Source organism: Cololabis saira, chromosome 7 (genome assembly GCF_033807715.1).
Source record: "Cololabis saira isolate AMF1-May2022 chromosome 7, fColSai1.1, whole genome shotgun sequence".
Classification (NCBI taxonomy): Eukaryota; Metazoa; Chordata; class Actinopteri; order Beloniformes; family Belonidae; genus Cololabis; species Cololabis saira.
Window position 1 is genome coordinate 25,561,252 of NC_084593.1, and position 13,357 is coordinate 25,574,608.

Consider the following 13,357-nt stretch of genomic DNA (forward strand, 5'->3'; position numbering starts at 1 on the left):
CCTTTACCAAAACATGGTTCCTAACTGCATGTTGATCAGAGTAAAGTTAGTCAGAGGCTGAACGGATTTTATAAATCTCTTCCTCACCAGCAACATCTTTATTATTTCCCTCTGAAGTCATTTATCATGCAGGACAACAGCAAGTGTTTTATATGACAGTGGTTATAGGGGAATTTCTTAAGGGGTTTTTTCAGTGTGTACTGAGCAGCCTGATGAGCTCAAACACTACACTAGCACCACTCATTCAACTTAATCTAGTCCCTTGGATGGTCTACGAATGAACGTGGTTACACCTGTCTTTGTATTTACTGACATAATGTCACAGCGTCTTTACCAGGTTGACCATCTTCCTTATGTACTGCCACACCGTTTTCACCTTTCACAGCAGCTTGACTTTATAACACCTGACAGCATGTTGCAAAACATAGTTATGTCAAATAACCCAGTTTGAGTAGGTGGACCCAGGGTGTTTGAACTATATTCTGCAGGAAGTTGTCTTTATATTCTGCAGAAGACATCCGCAGTATTGGCTCTATCAATCTCCATTTGAACGACAGTTTAGCTCCACTTTTCTGTTATTGTATATGGCGGAAGAACTTCTAGAACCCTGTTGCATAAACATGCTTGATTTCTCTTTTCATGTTTCTTAAGTCAGGTTATTAAGGTTGTCAAATGTGGCAGTATCATGAATGTCTACACTAACAGAGTTCAACATCAAAATAGTTTATCATTGTACACATGGAGATTACTTACCTTTGTTAAGAGGCAGGATATAACAAAGGGACGTATCAGGATTTCACTTGCTGTTGGTCTTTCACAAGGGTCTTTTTTCAGTATGTCATTCAGAAGTTCACAAAGCTCGGGTGAGAAATGCTCTTCGAGGTTTGGCCAACAAATTTCAATTATTTCAGGCATAAACTTGACTACAGTCTCTGCAGGGAACTGTAAGAGAAATAAATTATTTTCACTTAGAACAAAATTGTTTAATTTTTCAGCGAATGAAGTAAAATGTTTTTAATTACTTTACAAAATTAATGTAACGTCATGCTTTATATTAATATCATTTTCACAATTTGCTAAAGAGAAACCTGTGAGATTAAAAATACTGTGCATTTTCTTTAATGACAAGTTTTGCAAAGTAACTGAATTTGCAGCAGCAAAAGAAAAATAAACAATTATATATATATTAGATTCAGCTTACTTCTGATTGATTTCTGCAAAGCTCGAAGAGTATGCATCCCACTGACCATATGTCACTAAAAGTAGATGATATGTTATTATAGTAGTACACCACACCTCACCATTCTTTCACAAGTAGCTTAATTAGATCTTGTGTTTTGGAAGAACAAAATATATACCTTTTTGCATCATAGGTCCCCTCTGTGGAGACTTCAGGTGCCAGGTAATGTATTTCCTTATTTGAATTAGAGGTGGATCTGGTTTTTGAAATGTACATGGATAAAACAAGCACACTCATAAAATGAAGTATTTACACTGTCCAGTATCCTGCAAACACAATTCCTGCAGCCTTATTTTTGATTTTGAGTTCATAAACTTGATATGTGCAAAACTCTTTTATTAGAGCAAACTTTGTGAAAAGGAAATAAAATATGCACTAAGTTGGTCACGTAATGAGGTTGTTTTAATTTTTTTTTTTTAAATGCTTGATTGATTAAAGACGATTTGCATTACTGCCACAGTAATAATCTGCCGTAAAACTGCCCTACTCAAGCTACCTACTCAACTACGCAGGTTAAAAGAGGTAACACTTCACTCATTCACTTTTCAAGTGTCTTTGTAGGCCACCTCCCGCTTTACTACAACAAAAATGTGCGCTGAGATCATGACATAAAATAAAAATTCTATTCAGGAGGGAGGAAGTACATATTTTAACTGTCCGAAACAAATACTTTACATTTTCTACTAATTTTATCAATATGAGATATTATTGTATTTTTTTCATTGGTTCCTTTTTTATTTAATTCAGGCATGGCTCCTATCTGATCTCATAAAGAAGGACACAAAGTTTCCTATCTCCTGTGTGTGTGTGTGTGTGTATTAAGGAGTTTTTTTTAAATTCCTGCATCTTTCTTCTTAATTTATTATTTTCAACTATTAAAACTTCAATGCTGGATTAATGATATTTCTTACATGAAATTTCTGAGACCATTGTACCACCCCCATAATCAAAAAAGGAAAATACAAACCAAAAAATTATAAAAAATACAAACATCTAAATTCAACATTCATTAACGTACCTAATATATTCATAATGACTGGAAAAAACATTATTTAGAAATGATTCAATTCAAAATTGGAAGTCTTTTTCACTTCAATATATAATTGACATTTTAAATTAAAAAAATATATATATTCATATTTCATATGCCAGGCATTAAAGGGTTAAATACCTTTTCTACATATTTATCAATAAATGTATGTCATGTGTTATAAAAAAGCACTTCTTGAATCAAAAAAGGTTGGTATCTTCATTTCTTTGTGGTAAATGATTAAAATTAGACTTTATTTCCATAAAGTCTAAAGTACACAATCAGAAAATGTGAGCAGCTGATTGGAAAGAAAAGTCTTAGTTCTTCTAGTGTTTCTATTCGGGCAGTGTACACACAGATTTAAAAGTAGAAAGATTTTTAATCAAGCAACTAAGGGTCTTGCAAAAAACTTGATATCTGCGAGAGGGAATTAAAAATGCTACTTATATAAAACACATTACTTTTCATTGATACTTCCGAATCCACCCACACACACAATTCCAGCGTCTGTGAAGAATATATTCTACAGAAAGAGAAAGATTAAAAAGATAATTTAACACAAACAAACACACAATTTAACACTGCAAAATCATTAATTCTGTAAAAAATAGTGTTTTTCTTTTTGTGTGTAATACCTCTGGTGTCAGAGCTTTGTGAAGCAAACCTGCGTCATGAATGGTTTTCAGACCAATACAGATCTCAACAATCCAACTCAGCACCTACACAAACAAATTGTGGGACACTTAGAACTCCAGGCATTCAATTCACTGGAAACAAAAATGGAATGCCCGTCAGTATTTCACAAATGTAACTCCAAACTGTGAAATGCACATCGCTGCCATACCTTCGACTCTTCTGGAAAACCCTCTGGCATTTGGCTGATCTTTGCAGCAAGGCTCCCTCCTTGACAGTAGTCTGTCACTACATAGTAAATATTTTGATCTATTTCACAAAAAGAAATAACAGTCTGTTAAAATTTAGAAGACATTTTCATCAATGTGCTGAGGATGTCTCCTACATAAAAACGTTTTGTATATTTTTCTGAGCTCAGTGTTAGGCTTAGACATTTGGAAATAGGAATCTGATAAAATACAAAGCAATTGTTTTGGTGTTTTCCTGTTTAGGCAGTGCCACAACAAATCCTTGTGTTCTTAAAGACATTTAATTGGTTTTACATTGGAGGCCCTTCCTGATACAGTCAGGCATACAAATCTGATTCTGCTGAGTGCAGCTGTGTATGGCTAGAGAGGAAAATTATATTTAATACTAAACTAATTACACCAGCTTCATAGTGGTACTCTGCTAAACCCTCAGCTGCCCTCAACAACAGTGTTGTTAGATTCTCTTGCTCCATTGCAAAACTGTTCCATAAAAGACTGGGTATAAACGGATTAATGTTACCATCGTGCCCTATTTGGTTGAATACATTACTGACTGCTCGGGGCAACCCGCTAAATAATAAATTGTGGCAACAAAGGGGCATTTTCTCCATAGGTCAGCTTTACAACGAAAACGGTATCCGCTCCTTCTCTGATGTAGAATTTGGTCTACCAGGAACATCGTTCCTGGCTTATCATCAAATCAATTATTGATAACGCTACCCCTGCATACACAACCGAACTAGATGACAATTTAATGTCGGCCACCACAAAAAAAGGGACAACTTCAAGCATTTATAAACTTTTGCTCCGTGCCTCACCTAATCCATCTATACCCACCCAACAGGCACGGAAAATGATCTTGGTGCATCACTGACTCCAGAACAATGGAGTAATGAGGAAGGGGACACCAACATGATCCACTGAGTGGTGCCCATCACCCTTCCTTCTCTTTCCTTTCTTCAGCTCAACCCTCAGCTTCCACATGTCTGTATGGATGTCCTGTGCCCCCCCCGACCACCTCAGTGTCTGTTGTCTACATCTGCTTATATATCATCACTGTAGTGCACCATTTAGCCATTGTGTCTGTTTCTCTCTTTTCTCTGTTTTTCATTCTCTCTGTCTGTTCTCTCTTTTCCCCAGCTGGCCTTCAGCAGGAGGGTCCCCCCTTATGAGCCAGGTCCTCAAGGTTTCTTCCCTCCTAAAGTGGAGTTTTTCCCTTGCCACTGTATGGCTTATGGTTTTTCTCCCACTAGGGGAGTTTTTACCTGCCATTGTTTATGTTTATGTAATAATTGCTCGGGGGTCATGTTCTGGGTCTCTGGAAAGCACCCAGAGACAACTTATGTTGTAGTAGACACTATATGAATAAAATTGAATTTAAACTGAATTGAATCACTGATTCTGCTATCTAGACTAAAAAAACTTGATAAAGAAAAATTTTTAAAATCAGCTTTGTTTTGTCTTTAACACCAAACTCCTCCTGCAAGTGGACTAAATGGTTTCACATTTCAACACTTGAGTGATACATATTCTGGGGGAGTAGTAATAGCATTTTCATGCTTCACATAGATACCATCTGAGATAATCTGTTAAAACTTACCTTCATAAGACTTTTCGCAGTTCACAATATGTGCATGGTTTATTGTCTGGAGTTTTTTCATGTCTGTTAGGACATCTTGTGTGGATCGCTGTTGATAAAATCACAAACATTAGGACACCCTGAAAGTTGTCCAATAAATGTTTGATTTAAAAAGTAATTACTCTTCATCAAAATACACATAATTTTTCAATTAAAATCTTTAAACCGTGATGACTAACTACAGTAACTGTATATGTTTTTACACCAGCTTTAGATCATGACAAAAAACTTTATACATAGTGATTTTTTTCTTAGCTACTGTAACAAAGCATCACAACTTACCCGTGGTCCAAGACAATGGACAATTTTATATATTTTACCTGTTAAGTAGTTTTTTTTCTAATGGACATCCCTGCCACTAATAATTCTGTAATATGTCTTCTTGACATATAATATAATATGTATATAATAATGGCACTGTTACTTGGCATACCACAACACTGCAGGCTGAAGTTCCATTAAACATTGTAGTCTTAAGGGCTGTTTGAATTGTTACACAATCCTTGTTTTTCTTATGATTAAACATAAGAAAAAAAAGGATTGTGTAACTTATGCTACAAGGTATTTTATGTGTTCGTTCATGTTAGAGTGTAGAATAAGGTAACAATAGGCAATCTTTGAATAACCAACAAAAAAAACAATATTAGAGTTGGGTTCACGTTTCAAGGTCACTACAGTCAGTCCGGAAAGTATTCAGAACGCTTCACTTTTCCCACATTCTTTTATGTTACAGCCCTATTGATAATAGGAATAAATTCATTTTTTTTCCTCAGAATTCTACACAAAACACCCCATAATGACAACATGAAAGAAGTTTTGATGCGACTTTTGTAAATTTATTAAAAATAAAAATAACAAGAAATCATATGAGCATAAGTATTCATAACGTTTGCTTAATACTTTGTAGAAGCTCCTCTGGCAGCAATTACAGCCTCAAGTCTTTTTGAATAGGTTGCTACAAGTTTGGCACACCTATTCTTGGGCAGTTTTGCCCATTCTTCCTTACAGACCCTCTCAAGCTCCATCAGGTTGGATGGGGAGCGTCGGTGTACAGCCATTTTCAGATCTCTCCAGAGATGTTGGATGGGATTCAGGTCTGGGCTCTGGCTGGGCCACTCAAGGACATTGACATGGTTGTTCTGAAGCCACTCCTTTGATATTTTGGCTGTGTGCTTTGGGTCGTTGTCCTGCTGAAAGATGAAGCGTCGTCCTAGTCTGAGGTCAACAGCACTCTGGATCAGGTTTTCATCCAAGATGTCTCTGTACATTGCTGCATTCATCTTTCCCTCAATCCTGACTAGTCGCCCAGGTCCTACTGATGAAAAACACCCCCACAGCATGATGCTGCCACCACCATGCTTCACTGTAGGGATGGTGTTCTCCAGGTGATGAGCGGTGCCTGGTCTCCTCCAAACATGACGCGTGGAATTCATGCCAAATAGTTCAATCTTTGTCTCATCAGACCAGAGGATTTTTTTTCTCATGGTCTGAGAGTCCTCCAGGTGCCTTTTGGCAAACTCCAGTCGGGCTGCCATGTGCTTTTTAGTAAGGAGGGGCTTGCGCCTGGTCACTCTACCATACAGGCCTGATTGGTGGATTGCTGCAGAGATGGTTGTCCTTCTTGAAGTTTCTCCTCTTTCCACAGAGGAACGCTGGAGTTCTGACGGAGTGACCGTCGGGTCCTTGGTCACCTCTCTGACTAAGACCCTTCTCCCCCGATTGTTCAGCTTAGGCGGGCGGCCAGCTCTAGGGAGATTCCTGGTGGTTCCAAACTTCTTCCATTTAAGGATGATGCAGGCCACAGTGCTCACTGGGACCTTCAAAGCAGCAGAAATTTTTCTGTACCCTTCCCCAGATTTGTGCCTCGAAACAATCCTGTTTCGGAGGTCTGAAGACAATTCTTTTGACTTCATGTTTGGTTTGTGTTGCAACATGCACTGCCAACTGTGAGAGCTTATATAGACAGGTGTGTGTCTTTCCAAATCAAGTCCAATCAACTGAATTCACCACAGGTGGACTCCGATTAAGCTGTAGAAACAACTTGAGAGAGATCAGTGGAAACAGAATGAACCAGAGCTCAATTTTGAGCTTCATGGCAAACGTTCTGAATACTTATGCACAGGTGATATTTATAGTTTTTTATTTTTTATAAATTTACAAAAATCATAACAAAACTTCTTTCATGTTGTCATTATGGGGTATTTTGTGTAGAATTCTGAGAAAAAAAATGAAAAATTTCCTACAACTACAGTTAAAAGCAGATTATAAATAAATATATAAATAACTAACTTAATAATATAATGAACTAAGAATCATATAGATATAAAAAGACATTGTTAAAAAAAGGAGCACCATATGGGATAAAAGTGCAGTAAACTGAAGAGGACAGCTTGTGATCCAGAGTTCATGAGACTCGGAACCTTGTAGTCTGAGCTCTGAGGCAGCACAGGCTTCTGGAAGGAAGGGGAACAGATCAGGGGGCTACTGGGTGGGGTGCATCATGAAGTTTGTATTTTTTGCTCTGGTTTTGTATCTGCTGGTGTAAATGTACTAATCAAGATTAAAGTCTGCTATTGGTCATTCTTTGAGCCGATTTGTCCATTCCTCATAAATCATTGGTGAGCTTTGTTAATAATGCTATTTGTAGGAAAGTCAGCCAGGCCCAAGACTTCAGCTGTGGTCACCAGCTCCACAGCTTCTCCAGCAGTAAGGAGAGGAGGTGGAGTGTGAGCTCTCTTCTTAAAGCTGAGTTTTGTTGAGTATCATAGTAGAGGATGAGATCCCATGAGTCCTCACAGACTGTGTCCTGCCCATCAAGATGTCCAATACCCAGCTGCACATAGATGGCTTGTTTTTGTTGGCTATAGTGTCTCTGGAATGATAGTATTTAACACAGCGCTGACGTTCAGGGCAAACAGACGGATATATGAGTCCCTGCCCTCCAGGTGAGTAAGAGTGGAGTGAATGACAGCTAATACTGCATCAGACACAGACCACTTCTTCCTGAATGGTCACTGCTGTGGTTCCACAATGATGTCGACTGAGTCCTTAATGTGGGCCAGACGTGATTGTTGAAAAAGTTAGGAAAAGTACTGATGACTGTAACTCCCTGTACATACAGTATATTGAAAGCAGTGGCTGTACTTAACGCTAGTAGCTGAAAAGCTGCTGCACTCCCACGTGCCCCATCTTTACTGTGATTTATATTAATATTGCTACCATATCCATATTATCTGATGTACTGCAAATGAGGTTATTCTCTTCACTTACCTGCCTTAGGGGGATCTTCTTAATGAAAAATTTGTCATCACCCTTTGTGGCAATAACATAATCTTCAGTTTCTTTTAATGTTACATAGTCTTTCTTGGCCAATGTACTCTGTTCTTTCCCCATCTTTGTTATTAGCTAACAACAGAAAAACAGAAAAGACACCAGAAGTCAAAACTATTGAAACACTAAACTGATATCAAAATGGTATGATAAGTGGCACATGTTATATTACTCTACTTATTTTATATAAGTTACTATGGTGGACTGATGTGACTTTCTCCTAGTTTACAATGACAAACAGCAATCCCAGGTCCAAAGTCCAAACTTTCTGTCATTGTTTAACTTGTCGCTAGTCTTTTAAGGAACAGACTTCACAATAAATGTAAAAAACATCTTTAATATGTTTTATCTAAAAAAAACATCTGGATGTATTTGGATAAACTGAATTTCGACTATGGTCAGACTTGGTTCAAAACCAAATTGTGTGAAATATTTTTAAAATATATATCTGAACCCGAGCGGTGTATATAATAAAAGTAAACAGAGCTTAATAAAATAACATAATAGAGCAATTAAAATGAACAAAACCAAAAAAATAAAGGTTTGGTACATACCCAGATGGAATACTTTTGTGTGACCTGATGGCACAGCTCTGACTGTGTCAGACTTTACTCTGATATCCACGAGCTGCAGTTTATAGCTATGATATGGAAATTGAAAGTAAACTGAGCGTTAAAAACAAGCAGGTGATTCTGTCATGGCTGGGAGGTACCGTCCTCCTTCAGGAATATTAGTTCATTTCAAATTGCAAATGTAAACAGAGCCACATGATTTTATATTTTCCAGAAAAAGTTACAATAAATGTTTACATATATTTTTTCCTTGTACAAAAAAAAAGAAATCATAAATACTATACAACACTTAATTCTTGGATTTCTTTATTAATGGCAGAGACAGGACAGTGATATTAAATCAGATAAGGCCATGATTCCAGCATATAAGGGAAAGGTTTATCATTCTTAATTCATTAACAATACAGTAACATCTTGGTAATGTAAATAGCTCAAATGTGTGTATAAACTCATCTAGAGGAATTACTGGAACTCGGTCATCTTTTTGGAAATAGACCATTTATCGAACAGAATCCTTTTATTTCAGGTGAATTCCACGGAAGACTTGACTGGAGGCTTTTCCCAAAATCTTTGGCAATAAGCTCCATAAACCTCGTGGAAAGCATGTGACAGGTTTCACCTTCTCTGATAACTATAGCCAGGACTGGTTCGTTGAGTGATAATGATGCTACAACAACTCCAGTCTTTCCAGTACATTATAACTGCAGCAATGTGGACCAGACCATTTTCCATTTGAGCCCCATTTGCCAGCTGCTAAAAGGCGCTAAAGTAAAGTTTCTCTAAAGGGGAAGTTTCCCTAAAGTGGCTGGAGCTACATACCTGCCTGTGCTGTACTGCTGTCCCAGAATAGTCTACCTGCAGGAGCTCTTCACCCACAGCTGCTGTTAGTAATAAACTTGGAGCTGGTTCCACCAAAGAGGAAGCTGATAATGTGATAAAAAAGACACTTAACAGACTTGATGCAGCTTAACAGGAACTTTTAATTCAAAATAAAAGCCTGATTCCTTTCCTTGAATTGCTACCTTGTTGTGGTGAAAAGGATTGCATGCCCGAGGAAACTTAGGAGCTAAGTTGTTGTGGTCGGGGGCTCGATGAAGTTTCTTCCCTCTCAGGATCCGTTCTGGTCTGGCCCCATCTTTCAGATGCTTATTCATTTGTGCTGCTAGGCAGTCAGGGAGTGCAGTTTCTTTCACCATTAGATGTGTATCATATCTTTGTCATTGTGATGTGTGTTCTTGTTTTGGGAGGATGCTGTGGACAGACTTCAGATCTACAATAGCCACAGAGCCTTCATGTCCTATTTCTCCTACAGTATCCCTTTTTAGTTTTGTTCAGTCTGAACATTTAGTGGACCTGTAGATGAGAACCAAACACCTTAGTACTTTGTCTTTGTGCAATGCCCGCACCTTTTAGGCATGATGCCTAATACTTTTTAAAGCACACAATGTTCATCCAAAAAGGGGTGTGGTTATCCCGAGAGACCTGACAGGTAAATATTTGACACACACACACACACACATACACATCACCCTTGCCAGAAGCATAGCCACTCTTACAGAGAGGGACACAAAAATTAGGCCTCTCTTAGGGCTACAAATTGGATAACAGAAAATCAATTCAAGAATGAACAAAGACTAACAAATGTTTGCCATGAAATGAGGTCTAACTATTTGTGTGTGTGCGTGCGTGCGTGCGTGTGTGTGCGTACGTAAATTGCAGCCAGTCATGAGATTAAAAATAAGACTATAAATGGATATTGGTACTGTACTAAAATAATTGAACTCAAGAAACGATGATAAACCAATTAATCCCATTCGAAATGCAATGTCTTTTAAGATACCACCATCTAGAGTGCATAACATCATCAAAAGACTCAGACAATCGGGAGGAATCTCCATGTGTTGGGACAAGGCCAAATGTTAAAACTGGATGTCTGTGATCCTCAGGCCCTCAGGTGGCAGCACATTAAAAACAGAGTAGAGTATCAGTATGCTAGTTGTACCCCGAGTTATGTGTGGTGACTGAGACACATACAAGTAACTTGTTTCAACTGGAAGCCATTGAATAAAGCACCAAAACCAAACTGTTTGCCCAAGAATATGCATTTCATGATGTTCACATCACAACAGAAGACAAGGAGAGTTTATGAAATGAGGTACACCAGTTAACGCAGGTGAGAAGCCTGGTGAATAGTACACCAGTGAAGTCAAACATTGAGTGGGCAATAAAGACTGGGTGGCACTCAGCCCTTCTCATTATTGCAGTATCAAATAAAATTGCTGTCATGTATGAGGGTTTCTGTTAGGTTTTACTTTTCATTTCTTGAGGTTCTTTTTGATAAGCAACAAAAACTAAACGTCTTATCAGTTCAAAATTCATATGTGACACTTCAGTACGCTCACCTCAGCCATCCACTCCTGCTTCCTCAGCTTGTAGTTTTGCATAGTTCGAGAATTCGAGTGATTCACTCACCTGTGTTTTCAAATTAGCTTTCTCTGTGTACACCAGCTCCTGTGAGGATTTCCCTGTGGTTTATGGACCTCGACGTTCCACCTGCCTGCCCGCCGTCCTACAGCTCCTGCACCCACAAAGGACAAACATTGGCTCCCTATGATATCGGTCTGGCATTTCTGGTGAGAACAGACATTCATTAAAATCAGGAAACGTCACTGAACTATTCCTATAATTAATGGACCTGTATATTTCTTTATTGTCTCTAACCTTGTGATCTGACTTTTCTCTGGATTCCCTGATACTCCAGTACATTCACACCCCTTAAGTAAACCTTTTTCTCATCTTACTAACTTCTCTGAATTTGCCACAGAACACCACAGCCTCAAACTATGGAGATAAGAACTGGTAATTCCACCCTAAATTAAAAGAAAACGACAGAAGATGATGGCATACGTTTAGCCTTTCCTCCTCTGCCCTTTGCTGTGTCTTGTTTCCTACTTCTGCTGTCACCTTTAACCCCTCCCTCGTGACTGTGTGCTTCTTTGTACCTCCGGTTGACACCTGGTGTCTGTTAAATTACTGGTGATTCAGCTGGAAGAAGAGCCAGCTTTATATGGCTGTTGTAAAAGAGCTGACTGGCTCAATTCACGATGCTCGAATTTCCCATAAAACCGCAGGCTCTTAAGTCTCCTCGGTGATCAAAACACTCTCCAACATGTAATGGCTAACTAAGGACAGACACGCACAGTGCATAATTGAAAGTGGCTCACGTAATCTGTCGTTTTGTACCATTTACTTGGGATCAGAGAGCACCAAAATAATAGGAGAGAGAAAGAAGATACAGACCTCGGACCTATATACTGTATATACCCCTCCAATGATCAATCTCTTTCTCAAACCACCTCTAATACTGAAAGGAACTCTGGGGGAAAGACTTTGCATGACACCAAGAGAGTCTGTGCTTTGATTTGTTGAGGAAAACTAAATTTCACCTTTCAGAGGCTGGATATTGGTCTTCTTTATTGCTCCACTTCCTTGCTGAACAGTTTTGCTTCAGGCTCCAAAGGGCATTCTGATTTATAGCTTTTAAAAAGTCATAATACAACTCCCAGAAAACATTGTTGCTACAAACTAAAACAACCCTTGTTCTCCGAACACACTATAGGGTTTTCAAGCTTCATAAATTAATATTTAGTGTAGCCTAGTCTGCTTGATGTGTCCCTGTATCCTTGACTCTTGCAGATATTGATAAATGACAGGAAGGGCCTTTCACTTAACTTGTGGCTGTTAAAAAAAATAAACTTTCACACTTTTATTTCAGATCTTTTTATAATTTATCCCAATAAACATGCATAATTCCAACACCTCTGCTGATTTACTTTCCAATGACTTCATTGACCTTGACCATTTGTATGCTAAAATGTAATTGTGTTATTAGTCGTGTTGTTCGTCATGGTCCCCATTTTCATCTCGGGGAGTACGAAGTAACAAAAGACTTCAAGAAAGCCGTCTGGAGTCCAAAAGTTTAATAGTTATGTTTCTGTTCCTAGATCCGAAGAAGTCCAGTAAATAGAAAAAAATCTGAATTTAAATAATTTCAGAGAAAAGAAAGATCATGTTCCAAAATTAATTTGCCATCAACTTATAAACAATTAAATAAAATATTGAGAGAGGAGTTTCAACTAAAGTTGTACCTTTGGTTCTTGGCTTAAAGGGGACATATTATGAAAAACAAGTTTTTTCTTGTTTTAACATATATAAAGTGGTCTCCCCTCACCCTGCCAGCACAGGGGAGACAAAATACCATGAATTTCTGCAAGGTCTGTACCCCCGCCTTACAGAATCCCCCAGTGTCACGTGATTTTTTTTTTTGAGCCGATGAGAATCTGCGCCTATGGTGACGTCACCCGAGGGGCAGAGGTTCGGCCTCCGCTGCTGAAACCACGCCCACAACCAGCTCTCTCCGTCGGCTCGAGCGTCCGCCATTGTTCAGAAGCGGTGGCTGTTTGAACAGCGAGGGAGAGTAGAAATGAGATTTTGCATCGACATTTACCCTCATAAAAGGATCAGTTCCCACAGCACGGACCCGGTAACTGCACACGAGTCAGCGGTATGTTCCTTTTTTTTATGTTATTTATATTTGTATGATCTTTGCATGGGCTAAGTATTTAGCTTAGCTCCGGAGCCCCGGCGCCGCATACGGAGCTGTGG

The 13,357-nt window shown here is 38.5% G+C and overlaps 1 protein-coding gene across 4 annotated transcripts in view; it reads right to left on the reverse strand.

Annotated features, from left to right (window-relative positions):
* Window positions 1–13,357, reverse strand: part of LOC133446979 (calcium/calmodulin-dependent protein kinase type II subunit beta-like) — a 41,763-nt gene that overhangs the window by 2,461 nt on the left and 25,945 nt on the right. Inside the window, exons 1-13 of one of the 4 annotated variants that reach the window (XM_061725239.1) lie at window positions 11,414–11,503; window positions 11,165–11,270; window positions 9,715–10,045; window positions 9,512–9,615; window positions 8,675–8,760; window positions 8,061–8,195; window positions 4,752–4,839; window positions 3,115–3,212; window positions 2,906–2,989; window positions 2,732–2,793; window positions 1,359–1,436; window positions 1,202–1,256; window positions 754–942 (exon numbers count right to left, since the gene is read on the reverse strand). In XM_061725239.1, coding sequence (XP_061581223.1) covers window positions 754–942; window positions 1,202–1,256; window positions 1,359–1,436; window positions 2,732–2,793; window positions 2,906–2,989; window positions 3,115–3,212; window positions 4,752–4,839; window positions 8,061–8,183 — 777 coding nt within the window. In that variant the 5' untranslated portion in view covers window positions 8,184–8,195; window positions 8,675–8,760; window positions 9,512–9,615; ... (1 more) ...; window positions 11,165–11,270; window positions 11,414–11,503. Of the gene's footprint in view, window positions 1–753; window positions 943–1,201; window positions 1,257–1,358; window positions 1,437–2,731; window positions 2,794–2,905; window positions 2,990–3,114; window positions 3,213–4,751; window positions 4,840–8,060; window positions 8,196–8,674; window positions 8,761–9,511; window positions 9,616–9,714; window positions 10,046–11,164; window positions 11,271–11,413; window positions 11,504–13,357 lie in introns of those variants that run through there. The other 3 variants (XM_061725238.1, XM_061725240.1, XM_061725241.1) reach the window with 3 other exon arrangements.